The 27,150-nt window shown below is 36.1% G+C and overlaps 1 protein-coding gene across 1 annotated transcript in view; it reads right to left on the reverse strand.

The window, feature by feature from the left end:
• LOC140153364 (polypeptide N-acetylgalactosaminyltransferase 2-like) overlaps positions 1-27,150 on the reverse strand; it is a 280,543-nt gene that overhangs the window by 89,914 nt on the left and 163,479 nt on the right. Inside the window, exon 6 of the mRNA XM_072176095.1 lies at positions 6,044-6,165. Coding sequence (XP_072032196.1) covers positions 6,044-6,165 — 122 coding nt within the window. The remainder of the gene's footprint in view (positions 1-6,043; positions 6,166-27,150) is intronic.

The following is a 27,150-nucleotide window of genomic DNA, read 5'->3' on the forward strand; positions in this document are numbered from 1 at the left end:
TGTGGAAGATTAAGGTCATGTCTTCCAAAGGGGAGTATGGATTTAAATTGTGATAGCACAAAATAATCCTCAAAGATCATGACTGATTTTACAGCTGGATCGATAAATTATTAAACACTCACTACATTTAATTTTCATGGTTTAAGTTAGAAAACATTGCATCAATAATACATTGCTTGTCTTTTTAGTAACTCACACCATCATCAAATGGATGAGCTTTCTAACTTGAAGTGCAGTATTCAACAGTTTACACCTTTGCAACAAATGCCAACCAAATTTTATCACAAAATATTTTCAAAAGTACTATATAATTTAGTACTCCTTCACCTACAGTACCTCCTGAATGTGTACTTCTACAGGTGCAGTCCATTTTGAAGATTATTTATTTTTGCAGAATAATTGAACTAAAAAGTGTCACCATGTATCATCCTCTGAGTGTCAAGAATAATAGCTGCCCCGTGCATTATTTTCTGAGTGTTAACAACATTGAATACATGTGGGGACAATAGCTGCCATTTTGCATACTATCTGTGACCCTGCTTCCCTTTTTTAAAATCACAAACACAAGATCCAAATATTTGTAAAAATAACATCTTCCATTATTTTCCAAAGACATTTCACAGTGCCTGATTTGGTGCCATTTACAGCGATACAAACAAGGAGTTCTGATTGGCTAATTGAATCACTTAAACATTTCACCTTATTCACTGTAAAAGCTGTGTAGCATCACACAACGCCAGCATGCCCTAGTTTTACACAATGATCAGGACAAGTGATTGGCCCGTGCGAAAGGTCTTTGCAAAATACTGCAGAGTGAGTTACTGAAAAATAATACACAAAATCGACACCTTAAAAATACATTAAAGTGGCAGGTGCTGCCATGAAAACACATTGTACACGAAGCAGCTATCGAGCCCTATTTCGTATACAATATTCTTGCAGTGACAATTTGAAGTTCAACATCCCCTGATGTAAAAAACTGAAAGAAGAGGTAGCATGGTGCTTGAAATGGCACCTTTTATAACCAAATTCTTGCCAGCCAGCGAGTCATCTACACCAAAATGGCATCCAGGGATACTGCCCTTTTTCTCAAGCAATATCTGTGGCGTCATCTAGAGAATTCAAAGGTGCACACATATGCGCAATGCACGCTTCTTCAATCGCTCACTTGGTGTAAATTTGAATGCACAAGTGAATTAGCTTCTGGTGAGTATCAAATATGTAGAGCCGTAGGCTGTTGTTGATAGTCGTCTTTATTACCGTGGCGATGGTATGACAATACCAGGGATTAGGTAAAAAAACTTGACAATAATTCTATTTACCCAGCAGGCATATCCCATAAATGACTTGTAATATTTTACCAAAAAATGATATGAACTTTATTATAAAGTTTGAGAAAGCTGAGGAGAAGATATCTAGTCCTGAATCCCCACAATGCATTGTGCAAAATAGTTACAAACTTGGCATATCCATAATACTTTACACAAGGAGCAAAATATAATCTCTATGCTTATTTATGAAAATGCCCTGTGTATGTATTCATGTATAATGATGATGATGGGGCCACATTGTATTCCTGGTTTTCATCAATATTTTCATATTATGTGCAATCACATTTTTTACATGTAAAGCATGGGTTACAAAATAAGCTTAATAAAAACACCTTGCAAATGAGAAATAAGAATTCGCAAAGAACCCAGGTTGAATACCAAAAGGGCAGTTTAGGATGCGGACTCATGGGGCTGTCATTCATGTTACCTTGCTAATTTATGTATAATGTACACGTAGTAATGTGTTGTACACAGTGAAGCTAAAGATATATTTTCTTTGGTAAGTGTTGATGAACCAAACATGCCATCCTCTCATATAAATTGCATTACTATAGAGAATACTGTGTGCAGTGATTACCTGCTAATCAAAACACTCCCAAGGCCGTACTATTGATTACAAAGGGTAAAAACACAAACCTACTCATAATCAAAATATCAATCAGGTTTATCTTGCATGGGCTGAAGATACATGAACTGACCCCTTAAGAGAAGATGCTATGTGCTGAAAACACTAGTGATGTAATAATTAGTGAACAGAAGTATTTTTCCCACACTGGACAAGTAACAAATGTTACAAATTTAGCATTGAAAAACACTATTTGGTACGGAATAGTATAGTTGACTGATGAAGTTTCTGGCAAGTTTTCAAAATATTTATGAATTGAGTGAAAAAAGGACCAAAAACAATTGAAGGAGGGGGGGGGGGTAATTGGTGTCTTGTCCCCTCCGCTACCCAAAGGAAGGGAACAGAAAAGAAAAGAAAGAGTGTAACCGAGGCTGTGGTAGTCCAGAAGCTATACGCCAGGTTTTAGTTTTTATTCACTTCAAACACTCTCCAACACCCCCACTCCCGGTGCAGCAAACCCTGCAAGTACGTATGTGCCTGTGATTTTCGACTAAATTTACCATTCTAAATTGATTTTTCTTAACAGACTTCTAGCTACACCCCCTCCTGATGTACTATTAAAACACACAACGCTCTTGAAGACATACGAGTGGATATTCATACGTAGTTCATAAGATGTTTGGAAATGGCTTAGTGTTGGCATCTCCCTGCAGGGACTCATTACATTCAACATTTTACCTCATAAAAAGCTTCATACCCCTCTGGAAATATTGCGTCTATACCTCGCTCTATGATAGTAAAAAAATCAATTTTAAAGCAAGAACATGATGTTATGATGTGGTTTGAATTGACAGAGGTCATCAGCAATGGCGCCTATAAATGCATCAATGGGGTAGGCTTAAGGACTATCTTAGCCAACGTCCATGGGCATTTTTCACAAATTAAATGTTGCCTGTGAAGAATTGGTACTAAAAATATCTGCAAGAGTTTAAGAAATAAGTGTGACGTAGGTTGCTAGATGGAGGTCATTAAAAAAGATAACCACTTCTAATGATGCTTTTTGCCAGCACAGGTAAATGGAAATTGCACATTTCTGTTAGGAAGTAGTTCTGTATTGATTTAAACTTTCAGAAACTTTAGCAATTGGTTTTTTATAGGTATGTAATATTGCTATACAACAAAGGTGAAATAATAAACTACGGAGTTTCTTCAGTTTGTATCGACATAAACTTTCAGAAACTTTAACAATTGGCTTTTTACAGGTGTAATATCACTATATACACGAAAGGTGAAATAAACATTCTGTTAACTTGACAACATTCCTTCGTCTTCTACTCAAGCTAGTCTTCTACCTTCGTCTTCTACCTTCGTCTTCTACTCAAGCTAGTCTACCTGGCTTGCGGTTCTGCGACGCATCTTTCACTGACTTCAATGAAATGACACCTGAGTCGATACGTAAGATCATTATGCAATCACCGACCTCCACCTGTTCACTGGATCCTATTCCATCCGATCTCTTAAAGACCTGCATCACTGAACTCTTGCCAATCATCACTCGCATAGTCAACCGTTCGCTTCTTTCGGTGTTTTCCGTCTTCATACAAGGTCGCACGTGTCACACCGCTAATTAAGAAACCTGGCGCTGACGCTGAGGACTTGAACAACTACAGGCCCATATCCAACCTTAAATTCATATCAAAGGTTGTTGAGCGGGCAGCTACGCCACAGCTTCAGGAGTATATGAGCGAGAACCACCTCTACGGGAAGATGCAATCAGCCTATCGGAAGCATCACAGCACCGAATCAGCTCTGTTGCGGGTGCAAAAGCGACATCATGCGGACTCTTGATAAAAGGCAGGATGTTGTGCTGGTCCTTTGGACCTCTCATCCGCATTTGACACCGTGAATCATCCAATCCTGCTTCAGCGACTCCGTGATCGGTATGGTATCGGAGGAAATGTTCTCAATTGGTTCTCCAGCTATCTTTCTGAACGAGACCAAATGGTACTGATTGGTGAAAATACGTCTGATCGCCAAAGTCTAGACTGCGGGGTTCCGCAAGGATCTGTCTGTGGTCCATTCATTTTCACCCTCTATACCGCTCCTCTCGAGGATGTCATCGCGAGTCATGGTGTTCAGACAATGATATATGCGGATGACACGCAACTGTATCTGACTTTCCAAAATTCTGACAGAGCGGAGCAACTCCAGCGGCTTGAAAACTGTGTTCGCGATGTAAAAGCATGGACAGTCTCCAACAGGCTTCTACTGAATGACATAAAGACAGAAGTTGTCCATTTCTCGTCGTGTTTCAAAAGAGTGCCAGTTCCAATATCTGCCTTTGTGATCGACACATCAGAGGTTTTGGTTGCAAAACAAGCGCGAAACCTCGGCGTTGTCATGGATGAACATCTGACAATGACTTCTCATCTTAACAATGTTTGCCGTTCCGCGTGTCTCGCTATTCACAAGATTGGACAGATTCGAAAATACATAGATCAATCAACAGCAGAGCGCTTAGTGCACGCTTTTTGTTACCTCGCGACTGGACGCGAACAACAGTCTTCTTTATGGTCTTTCTAACAGCAATATCGCCAAACTCCAAAGGGTACAAAATTCGCGGTTAGACTAGTTACACTCATGAAGTCAAGACAGGACATCGATACATTGCGTCGTGATCAGTTACACTGGTTACCAGTTAAGGACCGGATTGTTTTTAAAATTCTTCTCATCACGTACAAAGCTCTCAATAGCCTGGCTCCATCATACATCACCGACCTTCTCACAGATTACACACCTCGCCGCACACTTCGTTCTTCTTCGCAATGCCTCCTTGCTCCTCCGTCCAGTCGCGAGGTATCAACCTGCTATTACGGCAATAGGGCTTTCAGCACATCAGCTCCCAAATTGTGGAATAGCATTCCGATTGAAATTAGGAATGCCAACTCTCTTGCCGATTTCAAGCGTTTATTGAAGACTTATCTTTTTAAATTTCCTACTGTATAGTGCAATACATTTGTGCTGGGAATTGTATTATATTGCACGCCCTTTTTAAAATCTTGCTACTGATCTGTACCATTTTATATGTTGTATTTTTAACATTGAACTCAACTGTGTATTATAGGCGCTTGTATCGACTGGTTTTTAACATGTTTTTAAGATGTAGTTTGTAATAGGTTATCTTTTAAAAGCGTACTTTTAAGCTTGTATTTCATTCTGATATTAATTATGCATGTTTATAATTTGATTTTGCTTTGATGTTTTTTTATTGTACAGCGCTTAGGGGCCTCTGGGCATCAAGCGCTTTATCAAATGCTGCTTTATTATTATTATTATTAAATCAGGTGGGGGCTTAATCTGGGTGATTGGGAAATTGTAACATGTCATGGGCAAGTTTGGGTCACTTTCTTTCTGTATAGTAGTTTCTGACCATAATGACCGAAGTCTCATATGAAAAACCTTGTTAAGGTGAGTGGGATGCATGGCAGGAGCCATATCTGGTGTTAGCCATTTAACTACAAATCTGCAGCGTACTTCTTATAATTAATATATTCATCTTACAGGGAATGTCAAGGAAGCCAATAATCACAGTTATATTTCCATAGGTCTTATGGTTCTTGAGTTAAGGCCAATAATATATCAAAAGTTTTGGAAAATTTCTCCCTCCCAAGAAAAATCATAAGGGGAAGAAATGCCACCCTTTATATCATCAAGCCTTGGGATCTCCTTTATAGAACATATACCATTCCTCTTGTGAGTCAGCTTTATTTGTCTCAATATTTGAGTGCAAATACTAGTACTAGATTATGTTCTCCTCCAACCTGCGTTAAACTGGTTGGTACCACTAGCAGGAACACTAGCACATGAGTACAACCTCGACTGTAAATTGCTTAATACCAATAGCAGTATTTGATTTAAAAAAATGCAATATTTGAAAAACTAGATGAACATTCTACACCGTGTTATTTGTCATGCATGTTGTCTGCGATCAATAACATAACAGTGAAGCCCTAGTCTAGCCCGTAACATCACCCTATATAACGTGTCACCGCTAACACAATTCTCTAGGTTCATCCTTTAAGACCTAGTGAAAGTAACACAGTCACCCGAGTAGGAGACAGCCCGTAGCCTGCTATTCATAACTCACCTCGTGTACTCTGGTGACCAGTGGTTCTAACCAATGTTCATTACATTCACAATGGCTGTCTAAGAATGTAAGGATAGTACTTGTTGCTATATCTGCTCCTCTTACTCGGGACCTTATTAGACCTGTAAGATATAATCAAAGTAACAAATTGAGTGAGTTTGACTTTAACTTGTGACCTTATTAAACTTGTAATTTACAATCTACGTAAAATACATTAGATGAGTTCTACTTTTCTGTGCAACTTTGTTGAACATGGTGGATGCCTCGATTTGAGGGAGTTCTTTTTCCTGTGACCTAATTACATTTCCCATCACAGGCTATACTTGCAGATTCATCCACCCTGACTTAAATAGGGCCAGGTCACATGATGTGATTAAACTTGTTCAGCCAATGGAATGCTAGTATTTCATGGTCTGATTCAATCAGCCAATCAGGACCCTACCCTCCATATTTGTACAGCAGTAGTGTGGATCTTTCAAAGCTCCCTCACATCGAGGGCACAGTGGCTCAGTGATTACGGCCTTGGCTTGCTTGACGTGCGTGGGTTTGATTCCCCATCCCACCACCGTGTTGCGCCCTTGGGCAAGGCGCTTTGCCTCGCTTGCCTCACCCCACCCAGGTGCAATGGGAAGCTGTTAGGGGTAGTCACAGTCGTTGTACTGATGAACCCTGCGCCTTTTGTAGGCTGCAAACATGGTTCCGACATATTCTAATGACGGCGGAATAAATGTAAAGCGCTTTGAGGCTGTTTACGGCATAAAGCACTATATAAATATCTACATTTATTTAAAATAAACTGCATTTAGAAATTCTAGGGAAATTCAGGTTGTTGCATTTGACATTCAAACACTACATCACCAATGACAATGTTATCATAGTTATACAAACGTAATGTTTGTATGATGTTGAAAAAGAAAACCAATTTTTGCAGAGACATGTTCAGATTATGACTAAGTAATGACATCACATACTGCTTGTAGGCTATTGGTATATTTCGTTAAGATCATCCAAACAACCCCTAGATTTTAAATGTACTTCAAAAATAACATAAAAACAGGTTAATTTCACAAATTTCCCTCCGAAAAAACAAAACAACATAATAATACATTACCAAATTATACTAGACTGATCAAATTTCACATAAATGCTACAAGATAATCCAACAAAAAAACTGTAGCTCTAGTATCATCCAAACAACCCCTAGATTTAAATATACTTCAAAAATAACATAAAAACAGCTTAATTTCACAAATTTCGCTCCCAGACTGATCAAATTTCACATAAATGCTACACAGTCACACACATACAAGCGGGCATACAAGATAATCCAACAAAAACTGTAGCTCTATGATTTTATATAAAATGTTATTTACCCCTTCATATTATGCACCTCAGCCCTGCACAAATTTGGTTTCTAGCACAGCAGATGCGTATACCTCATTCTGAACTTTTCGTATTTAATTCAATGAACTGCCATTTACATCATATTAATATAATCATCCCATTCCCTAGGCATACAGTAGTCTTCATAATGTAACCATATAATTTGCAGGCAAGCCATTACTCTACTTGCTAAAGTTGCTACAGTCCAAAGCAGACTTTAAACACATCCCATAATGCAATAGCAACTAATAAGAGACCATGATATGGAACCTGTGCCCGAAAAACTTGCTTGAGATTTCTGTGTATCATGTGGGGGTTGCTTTTTCAAGTTTACCAAAGTTTATATTTCTCAAGCTTTGATTCTCAGAGCTGTCCAAGCCAACTTGAGGTACATGTATATTTTGCTGATACTTGTGAGGAGCACGGTGGCCGAGCGGAACGGGCTCCGACTCATAATCGGAAGGTTGCGGGTTCGAGCCCCGGCGACCGCATCGTGTTGTGCCCTTGAGTAAGGTACTTTATCTCGATTACTCCTCTCCACCCAGGTGTATAAATGGGTACCGGCATTCTTTAATGCTGGGAAGGTAACAGACTCGCTGTGGAGGAGGTGTAGCGATCCCCCCACAGCAACATTACATGGAGGAGTCTGGCCCAATCGCCAATGAAAGAGAGATGGGCACTCCGTTCACTGTTTATATACAGGTTCGACTCCTTTACCTTTACCTTTGTGACAAATGCAACCAACAAAAAAAATTTCACAATTTTGCTAAGCACTCTGGGAAGAGATTTGCCCACAATCGTTACTGAGCTCTACCATTAGCCCACTTTTTAGCCCAATCATATAGAAACTTAACCTTATGTGGTCCCCATTAACAACTGTATTGATTTAATCCTATCCCTGATAGCCATCAAATGCAGAGGACAAGGTTTTAAGGCTACATTTTCATAACTGTTTTTCTTCACTCTCTTCACTTTTTGCATTCCTTAGAGATAGAAAATGCTACAATAGTTGCTCATAAACTTTGCAACCAACATGGCAAGATATAGGATAGTATCAACAATCGAACCTTCGGTTTTATTGCAAGTTGGAAGTTGACGATGATAATAACTAAATTTTTTAAAGCATCTCCTTCAGCCTGGTTGATTCACAGAGTGTTACAAATATTCCTAGGTTTGGTGTGGTGTAGTACTTTTGAAGAGCTCTTTGTATTTGTGTATATCCATATCAAAACGATGTACTTGTTGGCTGCTACATGTGTCTCATTTCACATAATAGCTAGGAATAAATACCAGCCTCATCTCGAAGTGGAGGTCACTTCCAATTATCCCAATTTGGGGATGATTTGAAGGTTCCTCCACTTCAGAGATGAGTCTGGTATTTATTCCTAGCTATTATGTGAAATGAGACACATGTAGCAGCCGACAAGTGCCTCGTTTTGCTATGGATGTACACATTTAGAAAATATTAATAAACAGGAAATTTTGTTTTTTATGGAAACTTCCAGCACATCATCACTGGGCATGTGTATTTTCGCTGTTTCCTATTTGACAAACAAGGAACAAAGAACAAAATTTTAATTTGATGTTATTTTAATTTTGCAGGGGACATAATCTAATAAAAACACTATCCTTGAACAGTTAGCTAGTTTTTGTGTCAACTGGAAAATGAAAATACAGTCAAATTTGAAATTTTATTACTGTTCACCATTTGCCAAATAGGAATTGAAATTATGCATAGAAGATTTTTGCTGCCCAGGGATGATATAATGTCTAGAATCACTGGCATAGCAAGACACTCCAACTGGATGTTGCTATTGGAAATGACTATGAGTGAATCAATTTTGGAAGGATCACTTCAAACATCAAGATTACATTTAGACAAAAGAAAAAGCTGATTGTGTAACATATATAGGGACCCTGCTTCTGTTTTTCTCATCCTGAATCTCTCTCCTTTTTCTTATTCAATTATTTGTTTTTTAACTTAATTTCATTGATTTACTTACAGGTTCATGTTTCTATCATTTGTTTGGCTTATAATTGGCAAATTTGGAACATCACAGATTGATATAGAACCATTAAAATGGCATGCACGCAGTTCAGCGCAGCACCTACGCTAATTGTACTTTGCGTAACATGTGACTAGCCCACACTAATGTGAATTTAAGTAAGCATATGTTGGGTCTTTATTGATGCACGCAAAAATTATGGCCACTCAAATGTTATTCTAGGCCTATCTATTTAGGTTGCAGATGTTAGTTTTACATCATGTACCAAAGCTGTCCACCATGTATATTACCCTTCACATCCTGTTGTAATGCACTTTATTCCATTAATGGCTGGGGTATGAACGTTTGGACAGTATTTATTGTGGGACATTAGAGCACATCAGACATATCGAATTACATTCTGAATACGTAGAATGTCCTTTTGATATCAAATAATTTTTGAAATTCGCAACATTGTAATACACATTTTATGGCAAATGATTAAAATTGATATTTTTGATATTTAACAGTACTAAAGTAAACTTTATAAATCTGATGATTTATACTTAAAGTTTATGTAGGTGGGATGAAAAGCCGACGATCAATTGAAAATTTTTGACCTTTTGTATTGAAGATATGGATTGGTTTTCCCAAAACACCAAAAAAAATTTGGTCTTTTTGGGAAAAAAATCCATATCTTCAATATGAAAGGTCAAAATATTCACTTGATCGTCGCCTCCCAGCTACATACACTTTAAGAATATATCATTAGATTTATAGAATTTACTTCGAGGACTGTTATATATCAAAAATGTGCAAAATATCAATACGCAATATTCAGAATGCAATTCGATATGTCTGATGTGCTCTCATGTCCCACAAAAAATACTGTCGAAACACTCAAAACACTCATTCCAGATCCCTTAACAGTATGGTAAAGTGTTTAGTTAATCTGCGAAAGCTATTACAGAATTATTCCTACATTTTTTTCCAGGAACAAGTACTAAAATTTATGTGGAAAATATTTCCCATTTTAGAGCATATATTTTCATGCTCACATAGGCACCTGTACGCATTTAAACATATTATTTCTATAGTGTCATATGGAGCGCTGGATGTTTTGCCATCCCAACTCTGGTTCTCATAAGCTTAATTGAATTGCATCTACATTACCTTCATAGAGTCCTACCTTCTTAACCTAATTGTGACAAAATTGAGTTTCAAACCAATCAGCTTTCACCGCATTCCATCAGCCTTGACTATCTTGAACCTCAACATCTCAACTGATATTGCAATCTAAAACCATGGTTGCCTGCCAACAAGTTTCAGTCTGAAGTGTGGGTCTAATCACTGGAAAAGTCTCCCAATTTTTCTCAAAGTCAAAGTGTGTGATTTGCTTGACAGTGACACCTCAATTTTTCTTGAAGTTCTACTCTTTGCATGATTGTAATTAATGCCCAATGGTGTACTAAAATACCATGTGAAAGACTAAGCCTGAAGTGCTTTAATTACAGTAAAATTTCAGTTTTTTATAATAAATAAGTTCACCGATCATCTAATGGCTGACACACCGCGTGCATGTGTATTATTGACACGGGATCATTGAATCAGTGACATGATTCTTAACTGTATGTATATCACTATTCGTCTTACGACTTATTTATACGTCCCAGATGTGTGAACAATCAATAAGCTAATACACACACTGTATTCTGTATTAGCTTTCGGATGATTGCAGAATCATAATAAAAAAAACACTGCCGATAATTATAGGTGCTGGAATGATATATAGCAATTTTCTTTGTTTTACCTAATTTGTTGGCTCGAAATTAAAAGGGAACATTATGATCGCATTAAAATTCACATTAAAAAATTGCAGTGTTAACACTTCAAAATCATCCAATTGGGCAACAAATTGAGGAACTGGCAATGCTGTGTAAAATGTTATAGATAGTATAGCTATGAGCATGAAATGCTATGCTAAAAGCTTTCTTAACCTTGATGGTCTATTACAAATTACTTTCCTGTTCCAAATGCAGTAAGAGTTAATCTGCACATCCATGTAAAGAGATCATATCATAAAATATTCATATGATTGGAAAACTAAAAGCTTTTGTATGTAGTTTCTTTGACTGCATGGTATGATATTGTAAACATTCAGTACCGCTGGTAGAAATATTGTCACATCACTGTACACTACAAATTGCACAAATCAGATGTGTTTCAACATTTGCCTAAGGTCAACCTTATTTAAAATGTAGGTAGTGACCATAGGATGGTAATGAGCAAGTTAAAAAAAATTATTGTCAAAACAAGTATGTGTTATAATATCAAGCAAAATCAATCTTTGTTTGTTACTCATTTTTTGTTAATATTCAATTCCTTCTATGAAAATCTGAAGGGTTTGGTGCAAAAATGCATTATCTGTCATAGCTGTTCTATAGACATTTGACAACCCCAGCCAGACACATCATTACCAACTAAACCATTATGACTCCCATCATCATCATTACTATATCATCCAATATTCTTAGCGGTATTTTGTTTCAATAAACTAACCCCTCGTTTACTTCCAAAAATGTAGTGCACAGACCTTTCAAGAAGAATTGTTCGGTCGGGCATTTTTTTTTTAGTAAGTGACTCTAAAAATCACCAAAATCTGAAAATAAATTTCATTCTCTCCAATCGCTTGCATTTTTTCTTTCAGTGACAATAAACTTTTTGCCCCAAACAGCTGATGTTACATGCATACAGCAATATCTGTTCAAATCAATCCACTTTTAACCAAAAATGACTGATTTCATCTGCATACAGTAAATTAAACAAAAAAATTCCAAAACAGAAAATCTGGGTCCGTCTGGTTGGTTCTGAGAGTACTAAATTAAGAGAGGCGCTACATCGATCGCTAAAGTGAAGACAGTGTGAGCTCGGCAAATCCTGAAAGGTGATTGTGAATATGTAATGATATGAATGAGCTATAATGTGACGTAGCTACGAAAAGGCGCTGTTATTGGATGTATGTGGTTCATTGGGCGGAGTCATTTATATTGTTTCCTATGAGTTATTGCTGTTTTAAATGTGTTTTTTTAATACTTTTATATGAACGCACCGCCAATTTAGGTGTGTGCCGCTGATTTAAAAGTGTCCGTTCAAATAAATAAATAAAATAAATAAAATAAAATATGCTGTTGCTGTGCAGACGTCACGCTCTGCGAATGGTACAAAAAGGTGACTGATAGATCTATTACGGCTTGGCAGCAGACAGATTGCGCTATCCTCTGACCCTGACTGTTTGTTACGTAGACAGACTGTGACCTGGGTAAACACGTACAAGCAGGGGATGCGACTGTGCCACAGGTTTTGTCTTCGGAATCGGTATAGGCAATTTGTACAGAGTGCCGCTAGCCTGGTTGGTTTTTTTTCTGTCGCATAACTCCAAAATTATGATTGTGTAATCATCCAAAATCGCATTAACGCACAAAACATTGGACCCGCAACATTCACACTTGTGACTTGCTATCACTGGTCAGTGGTTCAAAGTCGGAGTGGACAAAGCAACTTACTAGTTACTACTGCAAACAAAGAATCCCACATGATCCGATTGCAGAATCATCCGAGATCACATACACACAAAAATGTTGGCCGGGCAAAATCTTCACAGGTTGTCGCTGACCACTACAGCCCACATCATTCCATAAACCATTAAATAACAACACAGGACTTTCAGCTAAGAAGCACACACCCTAGACATTACACAATATTTGACCTCTAACTTGTCTATTTTAAACTGTATGCAAAGCATACCGGTGTTGTAAAAACAGAAATGTATAACCTACATGTAATAACAGAAAGTTGAATGACATTGCAAAACTAGATCTTTCCCAAAATGTAGGGCTCTATACTTTCATGTACTTCTTTGTGTTACTTTCAAAGATGATGAAAATTAAGTTCAACTCCAAACATGTCCCACCAAATACAATCCTTCCTGCTTCCAAATTCTTCAATCTTCACTAACATAACCAGTATTATGTTGCAATATATTACTGTATGCAAAATATATGGGTGTTTTAAAATAGAAATGTAACCTGGTTGCAAAAATAGAAATCTAAACCACTTGGTATAAGCAGGTTGAACGGGTTATGTTGCAATTCTGCTATAGGCAACAATGACAGTACAATTTGATATTCAATTTGCAAGCTGCTTCAATCTGTTTCCCTGCCTTGCATCAAGAAAGGGATTTTGGCGGCACTCTGCAAATAATCGTATACAAGGCTTGGCACAATTTGGAAATATCACAAAGTTCCTTTCCAGGGAAGGTAGTTAGAGGACAATTTTGAAGAAACAGACAAGAAGGAATGAGAAATTTTGATATTTTGTGGAAAATTTCACCCATATTCCTGCGAAAGAAACAATTTTCCAGGCCTTAATAAAAACAAGTTCAATTAAGTAGTTCAATAATGATATGATAGAAGCATATGAAAAAAATTTGCTTCAAAGTGAAGAAACATAATATAAGCCTACAGTAAAAATAGAAATATTTAAGCCTCTTAATATAAGTAGGTTACATTGGTTAATTTGCTGCAGGATATGATAGGTGAAGCACATGACAAGAAAACTTAAATTGGGTTATATGATATACACGTATGTGGAAGGAATACAAATGATGACAATTGAACATATTGCCAGTCTTGATTTCAATCAAACAAAACACTTGTTAGTTGAACCTGTTTATAGTAAGAAATGCACCTGTGCTCGTGATGCCAATTTATACAATGCTTCATGATCAGTTGTACAAGTACAAGCATGCATTCATGTTCCAAACAACGGTAAACCTACACAGCTATTAACGAGTGCAATTTGGCAATGAACATAAAATTACGACATGGGTAATTGATTTGATGAACCCACTAGGAATAATTAACATTTTACCTACATAAAAAGTGAGATTTTTCATCTCCGTGATGTTCTCCAATTACGAGGCAGAATTTGGATTAAAAAATACACACTAATGACATTCGACAGTTTTAATTTGCTGCAAGAATGATCACATGAACCAGCAATTTGGATAGAATCAGTGTTACCAAACCTCCACTTTGCAGCCCAATTGGGCTGATTTAAACCTTTGCCTTGCTACTCAAAACCAACTTAAGAATTGTGACCTAAGGCAACTTTTTACATAAAAGTATGTAAGCAACACACTATTTTGAGTTTGATTTTTGATCATTTATCAAACAGTAGGCAGAAAATTACAACTTTTGACCTGCAATTAAGAGTCAACTTTGGGTTTGGGAAATTTTGGATGATATGAGAGACCTTGTTTCAGCGAAAATTTGGCAACACTAGATAAACTGTTAACTCAAGTAACATAAAAGCTGAACTAACACTTTAATGATATGGCATCAACTGCCGCGGGCTGCTCATTGGCTATGCAATTAACATCCCTTCATCGTTAAATATTAAGCAAGAAAAACACACAGCACTCATTCGACTTGTTCCACTTGGACAACTTTAAGATGGGGTGACATTACCTCTTTGAATCATTAATCACTTTTCTTTTTTCGTTGGATAATGGCGTAAAGTATGACATTTCTGAAAAAGTAAAACTTAAAAGAGTCCCACTGGGAAATTTGGATAAGATGGTTTGTATTATAATCCAGGTAATTGCGGTTAGCTAGAGTTAAACCTAGATAGATTTAACACCCACATGCAATGAAACCCTTTCTCATTGATCCCTTGTGTTTTCTCTATTTCATTGTTTTCTTTCACTTCAGATGGGACAAAAGAAAACCATAACATCCTATTTGGGGGATGATTTCAAACTAGTTAGCTTTGAAATCCAGGTATTATACAGCTATAAGAATTGAAATTAGGAGGATCCACACACAAAAAATACAAACTTTAAAGCCCCTTGCTTACTGATACATCCTGGTTTAGAATGTTTTCTGAATTATATTGTTTTATTATTATTTTCAATTCCTCATGGGATCCTGACAAAACCCACCTATCCTGAAGTCTGTGTTATGTCACTTTTTTCAAAATCCAATCATTTTATTTCTAGTCAAGCCTGCAGTCTGGTCCTTCTGAGGAGAGGGAGTGTGAATTTCAAATTGAGTTACCTGAATGGGGGACTCCATTTGAAATCTACACCCCCTATGTTTTAGATTTAGGTCATATCATCCATAGGGGTGTATGGATTTCAACTGGAATAGCCCATTTCCATCCTGATGACAATATAAGGGGCAGTCATTTAATGTTCTATCACTACCCATAGGATCCTAATTTCAAATTGACACAATGTTTACCAATACACCTGCTTGTCACCTGTTTGCATTAGATAAATAACTCATGTCTAACCTGTCTACAAACAAACTGTCCATACATTAATTCTATTCTACTCTGTACTGATTATTCACCTCTATTTATTATTACAACTTGCAGTAAGTATTGATGTGACAGTATAAACACTTATTTCTGACTGATTTCTTATGTCTTCATATTTTTAGCCATGTATACTTTGAAGTCATACTAGCTTTAAGAAAAGTATGTCACTCCCACCTACCCACTGTAACTTTTTATATTTAGCTATCTTCAGTAGACAGCAGAATTTGGAGTCACTCTAAATTTTGGATCGCAATTGTAAATCTGTAAATTTTATTTATGTCTCAACTTTTTAAATATGTATCTTTGAAGTCAGATTAACATTAAAATCCCATGTCACTCACTCCTACCCACTGTAACCTTTTACATTTAGCTATCTTCAGTAGATAGCAGTATTTTAAGTCACTTCTAGATTTTGGATTGCAATTGTAAATCTGCTGACTGCTTTATGTGTGTTTCAACATTTTACATGGTATGTTTGAAGTTATATTAACTTTAATAAACCTATGTCACTCCCACCAACCCATAGCTATCTTCAGTAGACAGCAGAATTTTGAGTCACCCTAAATTTTGGATTGCAATTGTAAATCTGCTGACTGCTTTATGTCTCAACATTTTTACATGTGTGATACATGTTTGAAGTCATATTAGCATTAAGAAACGTATGTCACTCCAACCTACCCAACCTATCTTCAGTAGATAGCAGAATTTTGAGTCACTCCAGACTTTGGATCACCATTGTAAATCTGCTGACTGCTTTATGTATGCCTCAATATTTTTACATTTGTATGTTTGAATTGATATTAGTATTAAGGGGTACTACACCCATGTGGTAAATTGTGACTATTTTTGCATTTTCTCAAAAATAATTACACTGGTAACAAAAGTTATGTATATTATTGGGGCAAGGAATCCAATTACTACACTGAAATTTCAGTGACTCAAGACAATCGGTTCAGTATATATGATAGGAAACAAGGTACATCCTAGTGGTACCTTATTTCTGATCATAAATAACAAACCACTTGTCTTGGGTCACTGAAATTCCAGTGTAGTAATTGGATTCCTTGCCCCAATAATATACATAACTTTTGTTACCACTGTGTTATTAGTTTTTGAGAAAAATGCAAAAATAGACACTAAATTTATCGAGGGGTGTAGTACCCCTTAAGAAACCTATTTCACTCCCACCTACCCACTGTAACATTTACATAATTTAGCTCTCTTCGGTAGATAACAGAATTCTGAGTCACTCCAGATTTTGGATCACAATTATAAATCTGATGACTACTTTCTTATGTATGTCAACTCTCCACATTTTTACATATTTGTGTATGCTTTAAGTCATATTATCATCAAGAAACCTGTGTCACTCTCTCCTACCCACTGTAACATTTTATACTCGGCTATCTTCGGTAGATAGCAGCATTGGAGTCACTTTAAAAGATTTGGGATTGTAATTATATATATTCAAACTACTTTATTATGTCTCCATATTTACACATAAATTATGAAACTACATCTCATGTTATCATGGCTGTGACTCTCGTATTCATTCCCTAAATAAAAAGTGAAGTCACTTCACCAGCATTTGAGGAGTTTTTAGCCTAAATCCCATATATGTGTGCAGACAGCAATACTTGCATACTGCTTCAATAATAAAAGTGACTTACTCTTAATTTTGTTTGATTGACAGTTGTTAGGCTCAATCGTACTTAGTCCCAGATCTTTGATTACATATTACAATTGTTACACAATTACGTTATACAATACTCGGTCTTGATCCATGTCTAGCATCATCTGCCTGTCGTACAGGAGAGAGAGGCGACTGACTTCATATGCGCAAACAAGCGGCTTATCCTTTAGTGTATTATTACTCCAGAATCCTTGGTCATATCCACTGTAACTTTCCACACTTAGCTATCTTCAGTAGACAGCAGAATTTCGAATCAGCAGCAATTTTGGACCATCATTACAGTCACTGCTCCTTTCTTTTACTATTAACCAATCACTTGGGGAAATCCATTTAAATTAAATCCACTCAATCCATCAAACACTAATCCCTGCAGACAATGGCTAGTCTTACTAATCAACCACAAAGTAGGACAACCATTGCCAACTTAAATGGCACTAATCATTAGATGGATATTTCCCCGGATACTTCCTAATTTGTCTCATAAATTGGCCACTTAAGTCTATCTATTCTGTGGTAGTTAAAAGAAACAAATAGTAGAAAGACGATTGCCAAGTGGCTGGTTTGAACTCAGCTCATTAGTAGTGTTTCAAGTCTTTTTCTCCAATGATTCATTTCATTGATATGTTTTGTATTCAAAGTGTGATTGCCAAACTATTTAAATTACTATCTTCAGTAGATAGAACTAATAAACAAATACCATTTCTTTTGACACTGTTGGCAGGGCACCCTTTTTAAAGGGTGCCACTTGGAAATTTGGAAAATCCTGTAAAGGGTGGGAGTTTAAACTTTGTTGGTAAAAAGGGTGGATTGATATAAAGGGTGGGAGTAAAATAAAAAGGGTGGGAGTGCCAGCTTGCAATATATATTTATTGAATGATAAAATAACCACAAGAATAAGTGCCAAACCACTGCCAGCAAAACATATCGCAAGATAAAATTCTATTTGATGCATGTTTACATCCACTAGGTTATCGTGTGATGATAGGTGCAGAATTCGGCGTACTTGATTTACTTCAAACCAAATTGCCTGTGACTTCATCAGTATACAAATAGGGGAAAAAGCAAAAAGTGGTGGGGTCAGGGATTTTCAGTATAAAGGGTGCCTCAGTAAAAAGCGTGGGGGTCAGGAACTTTTAATATAAAGGGTGCCTCAATAAAAAGGGTGGGGGTAAAATAAAAAGGGTGGGGGTCAAACCCCACTGCCAAGTATGTTTGAATAACTGTTAAGGGAAAATTTGCTTTTTTTCACAAATACTCTTATAAACACACACATACTTATGGTATCGAGCTTGTTCATGCGTGATTGAGTGATAGAGGACAGTAGTTTTTAATAACAATTTTAAGTATTGAGAGATAAATATGTAAATCACACCATCCTAAATTTGTGTGAATTGGCGAGGCTCCAAAATTCTCCTCTGTGAATCCAAATGCACTTTCACAAATTTCTAGGCCTCCGGAGCACACACCTACCTGAAGTAGGTGTCACACTACACCACACCCAAAACACTCCCTCATAAACAATCACACATGTGCTCACAAACCCCTACCTATGAATGCTGGCAACCGTGGACATTGTGTAATGCCAGACAACCAAGGAAGTCTGAATCAAAGTATAATCGCCAAACCAAGGAGTTATTTTTTAAACGGACGTAACTCCCAAATGCACTATGAATGCAATTGGGACCTCCTGCAGACCTCCGCAAACCAAGGACAGTGCTTATTTGTGCTAGGTTCATAGTCTGAATGTGAAAGTCTCCTGTGCATCCTTGATTGCAGATAAACACACACAATTTTCTGGCACACCATAATACCTCCCAATGGTATATAAATATGTTGTTCAGAAACATTGCAATGACCTAATAATGTTGAGCATGGCAAGCATATCAGAAACAACATGTCTAGATACAGACTGTAAGCCATGCTAGACAGGTCATCATACTTCAGTATCCATGCCTCCAGTACTATTCCTAATTACTAAAGCTAAATAAATAATTTGTCGCACAAGCTAATATTTTAATTCCTACATTTCTTCAGTCACATCACATAGTGGTGGGTAGATGGCAGGGATCGCAGCACATAGTGGTGGATAGGCAGTGATTTTTTGCCGTAATTTATCACTTCGAGAAATACATTGCATAGCAATTGTTGATGATTCACTTGTTGTGGTCATTGGTCATATCATGATAAAGTAGACACATAAAAGTTAGAAAATACCCAGATATTGTGAAATCATATAATTAATGCGTATTTAATTGCCAAAAGTTATGCGTCACTAAGTGAAACAGACGTTTCTCATACAGTGCACGTACACCACTATGGTTTTTATCTTTTATCTTATCCGCCATTATGTGATGCGACCGGTGACTTAATATTCTAGCCAATATAACAGGCCACAATATGCTAAACTTTCATCAAAATTGGACTTCATGAATATTTTCATGTTGCACACAAAATGAAATGCATAAGTGTTCAACACTTCTTTCCACCATATCTTATCAATCAATTTAGTGAGAAAGGATTCATCTTCCTTGATGGCATTGCATATCAACTAAAAGCCCTCCTCAAATGAAACCAGAATGCCCAGATGATTAAAGGCACTAGCAGCGATCCTCGCAAAAGTATGAGAACATTTTATAAAGGTTAGAAATAGCTTAAAAGTAAAGGATAAGTGAAAGTCGCATAAAAATCCCATTATGTACTTTTTCCATATGAAATATTGGTAGGGAAGAAAGAAGCTGTACTACACAGAATGTGAAGTCCCATTCATTCAATTGTGTGTAATTTAAGTGTCCGTACAGACGCCCTCCTCCAAATGTGACTATAATGTTATATTTTACCCTATTAGGATATGTTCAATCTGACTACCTGTATAGTATGTTAGCCCACCCGCATGCCAAATATGCACAAATCTGATTTTTGATGATTTTCTGATTTAACAAACTGCTGATAGTGTCTTTAAAATGCATTCAATATTCACTGGGTAGGCAGAGTAATCACAAATAAATGGAAACATGTAGAAGACACATTAGAGACCACAGAGAAAATGTCAAGGTCCTCCCTTGGTACATCTTGCTTGCTAATTTACCTGCCCACTTGAATCGCTACCCAGCCTGTTGCATTATTTCAATGTGACTCTGGTTTAAGAGGAGATGGACAAAACATGATGTGTTTTTAAATGTTAAAAACACCTGTCTGTACTTGACAGCACTCATGCAAATGTGATGTAAAGAAATAGCATTATTTGAATCACTGTAAATCACAATGGAACATATCTACTAAAGGTAGATATTTCTAATATGCTATCTACCAAAGAGAGCAATTTCTAATATGCTATCTACCAAAGACAGCAATTTCTAATATGTTATCTCCCAACGATAGCAATTTCTAATATGATATCTACAAAAATAGCAATTTCTAATATGATATCTACCAAAGATATCAATTTCTAATATGCTATCTACCAAAGATAGCAATTTGAGTAATGCTATCTACTAAAGATAACAATTTCTGATATTCTAATATGCTATCACCAAAGATAAGCAATTTCTAATATGCTATCTACCAAAGATAGCAATTTCTAATATGCTATCTAACAAAGATAGCAATTTCTAATGTTGTCTACCAAAGCTAGCCATTTCTAATGTTATCTACCAAAGATAGCAATTTCTAATATGCCTATCTACCAAAGATAGCAATTTCTAATATGATATCTACCAAAGATAGCAATTTCTAATATGCTATATACCAAAAATAGCAATTTCTAATTATGCTATCTACTAAAGACAGCAATTTCAAATATGCTATCTACCAAAGATAGCAATTTCTAACATATCTACCAAAGATAGCAATTTCTAATACCGTAAAACCTCATCTACAAGCATATAGAGTACTTTTGCTAAGAGATAAATTAATATGAAACAGCCTTAAATATGCCAATACAATAGAGTGGTCTTTTTACAATAGTATTTGTTTGTATATACTTGTATCTGTAATTTATTTGCTAAAACTACAAAATGTTATAATTTTGTCGATGGATGGCGCCTAGATTAATTTAGCTTTCATCAAAAGCACTCTATATGCTTATAGACGAGGTTTTACGGTATGCTATCTACCAAAGATAGCAATTAGCAATTTCTAATATGATATCTATTAATTAAAGATAGCAATTTCAAATATGATATCTACTAAAGATTGCAATTTCTAATATGCTATCTACTAAAGGTAACCATTTATAATATGCTATCTACCAAAGACAGTACTGGGATACATAGTCTGCTGTAGATAGCAGGTTTAATAGGGTATATCTACTGAAGACAGCAATTGTGAATTTGCAATAATTTTGCAATATATTTCGAGGATAGCATTTTTAATAAAACTAGCAATTTTAAGCTATCTACTGAAGATATCAATTTTTGTATATGGTGTTATCATCTAAAGAGGATTGGCTTTGAATCTCCCCTTGCCTATACACTAAAATGGAAGGTAAACTGCCATATGTGACACGATCTGGTCCATGGGGGCCAAAGAGGGCATTTATGAAAATTGAGTTACTATAATTATTACATTATACATACAATAGGCTATCATTTACTGGAAACACCCAAGGTGTTCTAAAGTTATGAAGTTTTTTGATGTTGTTTTTTACCCCATATTTTTACCTTTATCTCAGTTTCAAATTTGCCGCCTTTGGCCCCCATGGACCAGATCGTGTCACATATACTAGTTGAGGTATTTTATAAGAAACTATGACACACATTTATGAAAAGGTCAATACTATTCACAGTTAAATAAAATGATTTGCATCCATAAGTGTGATAAATACATCTTTGGAACAGTGCATAACAAGGTGTGGATAGCTGTTGCTTTAGGCTGCGATCCCATAGAAGTATACGGTATATGGTATTCGCTATACGAAAAATACGCTCATTCGATCAGGCTAAGTTCACATAGTATAAGTGAACTCAGCCTGATCGAATGAGCGTATTTCGTATAGCGAATACCGTATACTTCTATGCGATCGCAGCCTCATAACATACACGTAGCATAAAATGCAAAGATGAATATGTATTGCTGAAAGAATCATTGCTTGTATTTGTCCCATTACATCCTATATCTATACATTCTTTCTGTTATGAAGAAATACAATGTGTATGGCACATAGACACGGATGGATACTATCATATTACTGCAACATAAACCAGCCATGTCTGGAGTCCATTTCACTTGCAAAACCCTGGTGTGATGAATATACAAATTACTCGTCATGGAATTGATTATGATGAAATGCACGGAGCATTCAAGTGCAGCCGACTGAATTAATGTTTGATGATCACTCGACACCCCGTGGCATGCCAGAATTAATATAACGCATACTTAACTCTACCACCCTAGTAACTGTGACAAACACTTTAACTTTTGTTAAAGTTTGTGAATTTTATCTTATTCTACTGACTAATAATTATATACTCCACAGTGAATATAGTTTTTATATAATGTTAAGGAAGTGAAGTTTGGACAATTTCTTGCTGCTGAAATGTACTGAAATTGTTCAAAAGTTGTGTGGGGAGGTGGATTATAAAAGTAATAATGTAAAATTGTACATTGATACTGTTTGGCAATTACTGTGATCTGGGATCCATTTCACTAAACTCTTAGCCCTTCATAAATCAAGTAACCATTCGTAAAGATACGAATACCCAATACTAGACGTAACATTAGGAAGGGTTCCTGTAGTAAACCCCTATTACTTACGAATGGCACTGTTCATAAGTATGTTTAGTGAAATGGAACTTATGACTCATCGTAAATTACGAACGATTTTGACACTAACAAAGCTTCTTAAAGTTTGGTGAAATGGACCCCTGCATGTAGAACAATTGCAGCAATTTACCCTGTGTTATATTGGCTTACTTTTTAATGGTTAAAATTCTCACATACTTGATAAATAGATAACTATTAGGAATTATGCTGGACAACTTTTCATCCAGGCATATGCACAGGCTACTGCAACCTGATTCTTGAATAGAGGTTATCCGTGTTCTATAAGCTGCATATCCTATCAACGACTGCTATACCTTGTTTAGGACTTTCAAAAGAAGTACCTGCATGTGCAACCATGACTATTTCAAAATAGCCCGCCAAGAGTCATGCAGGTAACTCCGAGGTCATGCATTGAATTGTTTTGAATAAGGAATACTACGGGAATCAGCGCCTTTTGTTAGAAATCACACATGAGTAACCTCTATTGGTCACCAAAATCAATCAATCAATAATTTGTAAGAAGACATTCAATTAATTACTTAATCAATCGATTTATAAATCAATCAAACAATCAACCAAATAAAGTCTGTCAGATGCCCTCAAACTGACATTTAGCTTCATGAAATATTATTGAAGTCTCATTTCAATTTAATTCAACAATTCTTTGGTAATGGTAATTATATTGATGACAAACATAATTGGCAGTGTACTATTTATGTACATAAATGTCAGGGACAACATTTTTTGGATGAAAGAAATAATAAAATGATGATGGTATACATTAGTTATTTGGGTAAAAGTACTTTGCCTTTCTAATTACAAGTGTCTTGTTAACTATATCCATTAAATACTTGATAGTCAAATCATAAAAACACCTGTTAAGCACTCTCAAAAGTGGAAACCGATTTCAATCAACCTCACTGAAGTTGAATTAATGCTCTGTGTGCCAGCCATAGCCTTCAACATCCAAGTTTTGAGATATTTTCTGAAAATATTAAAAGCTACCCTAAGAACCACTGAACCAATACTAGGCTTGTTTGTACTCATTTTAATGCATTTCTCATTCTGATTCCAAATATGGTCATGAAAATGTATAATTATGAATTTTAAAAAAAAATGAAAATTAAACCTGTCGTCTACTGTAGACAGTCGAGACCCGCGTAAAGAGAGTTAATTGATGACTATTCTTTTGGAAGTTGAAATATTCACATGAATAATGTCATGAATCTTCTTTCCAGTACCTGACCTTGGTGATATATTATGATACTGTAGAGCACAATATTTTCACAACACATAATTTTCACGAATCAAGAATGTCCCTCAAAATAGCCAATTTCCTTGGAACAAGGTTCCAGAGTTCCTTACTTTTTCAAGGCACAGGAAATAACCTTATTTTGCTGCATAACTATCTTTTTATTTCTTTAGAGTTTTATAGGAAAATAAATATTTGCTGTTTCCTTGTGACTTCCATTTGAAGTCCGCATTCCCCTTATAGAAGATTTTGGAAATATCTTCCACAGCAGGAGTACGAGTATGAATTTCAAATGGAATAAGCACATTAACCAACTCTATATGAAACTCACTCTCCCTCTGTGGAAGATTCCGTTTGAATCATTCTCAAAATGTGTATGCAATTCAAATGGAGCTGCCTAACAGTTTCATTCTAACATCTTCCACAGGGAGTGTGGATTTGAAATGGAATAGCCTAATGCTTGCCTTACAGAAACTGGATAATAATAATATACTGCGCCAATAAAGTATCCTTACACTTGGAAAAATAATCACAATTCCCAAACTGAACAATATTGTGGTAAATTTGTTTTTTTAATAGATGCACTAGCTAATCTTGCACATTATGACACCACATTGAATCCAATGTGACTTCAAGAAGCAAAGTTACAAGCATTTGATTAGATGAAGGTCCAGTTTTGAAAGTGACAAACTGGCCTATTCAAAACTTCACAGACTAGACATCTGGTTTGAGAGTGGTGAATGGCTAATTTATGCGTTTGGCTTTAATTTAAAACAAAAGGAACAAAAGAAAACTGAAACAAAAGAACTGACAAATAAAATGAAAGTTATGAAAAGTACAGAGAAGTAAAGACTGACTGCTTTAAATAACGCTTCATTGAAGAAACTGTGTTGTCCCTTTGTTTCTTTTTGCGCCTTGTATAGGCCAGTTTGTCACTTTTAAAACTGGACCTTCGTCTATTCAATTGCTTGTAACTTTACTTCTTGAGGTCACATTGGATTCAATGTGGTGTCATAATGTGCAGGATTAGATAGTGCATCTATTAAAAAACAAATTTAACCCAATATTGTCCAGTTTTGAAATTGTGATTTTTTTTCTCCAAGTGTAAGGATACTTAATTGGCGCAGTATATGATGGATATATGACTAGTTGTTTGATTACACAAGCGGAAGCTCTATATGAGTTACATGAGTATATAATGTGAACATAATGTACACATCCTGGGTTAGCCTTATGAAAAGCTATTGTAATATACAAAGTATTTGAATTTGAACCAGATAATAGTTGTGACATCTGTATTGTGGATATGAGTTTTATGTAATGTCCATTTCTATTATCATTCAGATGGGAAGATGTCTCTATGGACAAGTCTGTTCCGGATATATATGTATTTGATTTAGATGAGGAATAATATAAAGGTTATGTTACCATGTACACATGTTGTATCATAAAGCTGCACATTGAAGAAAAAATTGAACTTGCTATCTTTAACAAAATAATATTGAAATGTATTTTTGCACCAATGAACTATACAGAGTATGAACTGAGTAGCACCAAACAATTACTACAGTCCCGTCAACTTAGAAGTACAAAGTAAATAGACCTCTGAAACTGGAGGTATGAGAATAATTATTGCAGTGCAATGCGTGTGTAAATGCTTCTTTGGCGCGCCAATTACTGCACGATATTAACTTGCCAAGCGCATCACGCTCTTTATGCGTCACATCTTTTAATATGCAGTGTGTGTAACACAAAGCTTCGACACCCCCCCCCCCGATGCCACAGATTTGGTTTGTACTTCTAGGTTGAAGTAGTATATGTATATGAACCTATAATAGTACCTTGAAACAACTGCAGTGTGAACCAAGTAGCATCTAGACCTACATAACTATGGATTATGACAAAGCATCAAAAAATGAGTGTAAACCAAACTAATTTATTGCAATATTCAACTGATAAAGAAATGTCACATTTTTCAGTCAAGTGTCTCGAGTAGATAGCAAATATGCAGTACCATGATGTACCATGACACATATTGTGCTTCATAGCCATTGTCAAGATTCACACTTGACTTTTGTTTTAAAAAGACATTGAAAGAACAAAATTGATCAATTTCTTTGATTTCTCAGAAAAGCTACTTCCTGTGTGTCACTTTTGTCAACAGTTTTCATTCAATTATAGAGCAACAGACAATATTTGCTATGTCTGTACTGTACATTTAAGAATCTACCATCACTAAGTGGTTCAAGATTTACTGATAGTCCTAATGAGGTAGAACCGCAGACAAATATATGATGGAGGTGGTTGTCTGCGGTTCTACCTCATTAAGACTATCAGTAAATCTGCGTGTCGCTCATAATGGTGAGCCGCCGAATTATTTTGCCATGCGCCAAAAACAAACTTCAATTTGAAGAGTGTGGTTGTTTGCGTTCTGTGTGCTACGTGTGGTGCGACAAATGCACACTACACACTGCATGTGCAAAGCTCAAGCTTAAATTTACTAAGTATCTTTCCATTTCAGGCTTCAGTCTTTGCCCTCCATGATCGACAAACCAATATGTCAGATTTACTATAGCATTACACAATACACGCAAGGCAATTTTAAGTTGGTCCTCTTTGGGTGTAATGTCTTTTAAATATAAAGTGGTTCTTT

The sequence above is a fragment of the Amphiura filiformis genome, chromosome 5 (assembly GCF_039555335.1).
Source record: "Amphiura filiformis chromosome 5, Afil_fr2py, whole genome shotgun sequence".
NCBI classification, from domain to species: domain Eukaryota; kingdom Metazoa; phylum Echinodermata; class Ophiuroidea; order Amphilepidida; family Amphiuridae; genus Amphiura; species Amphiura filiformis.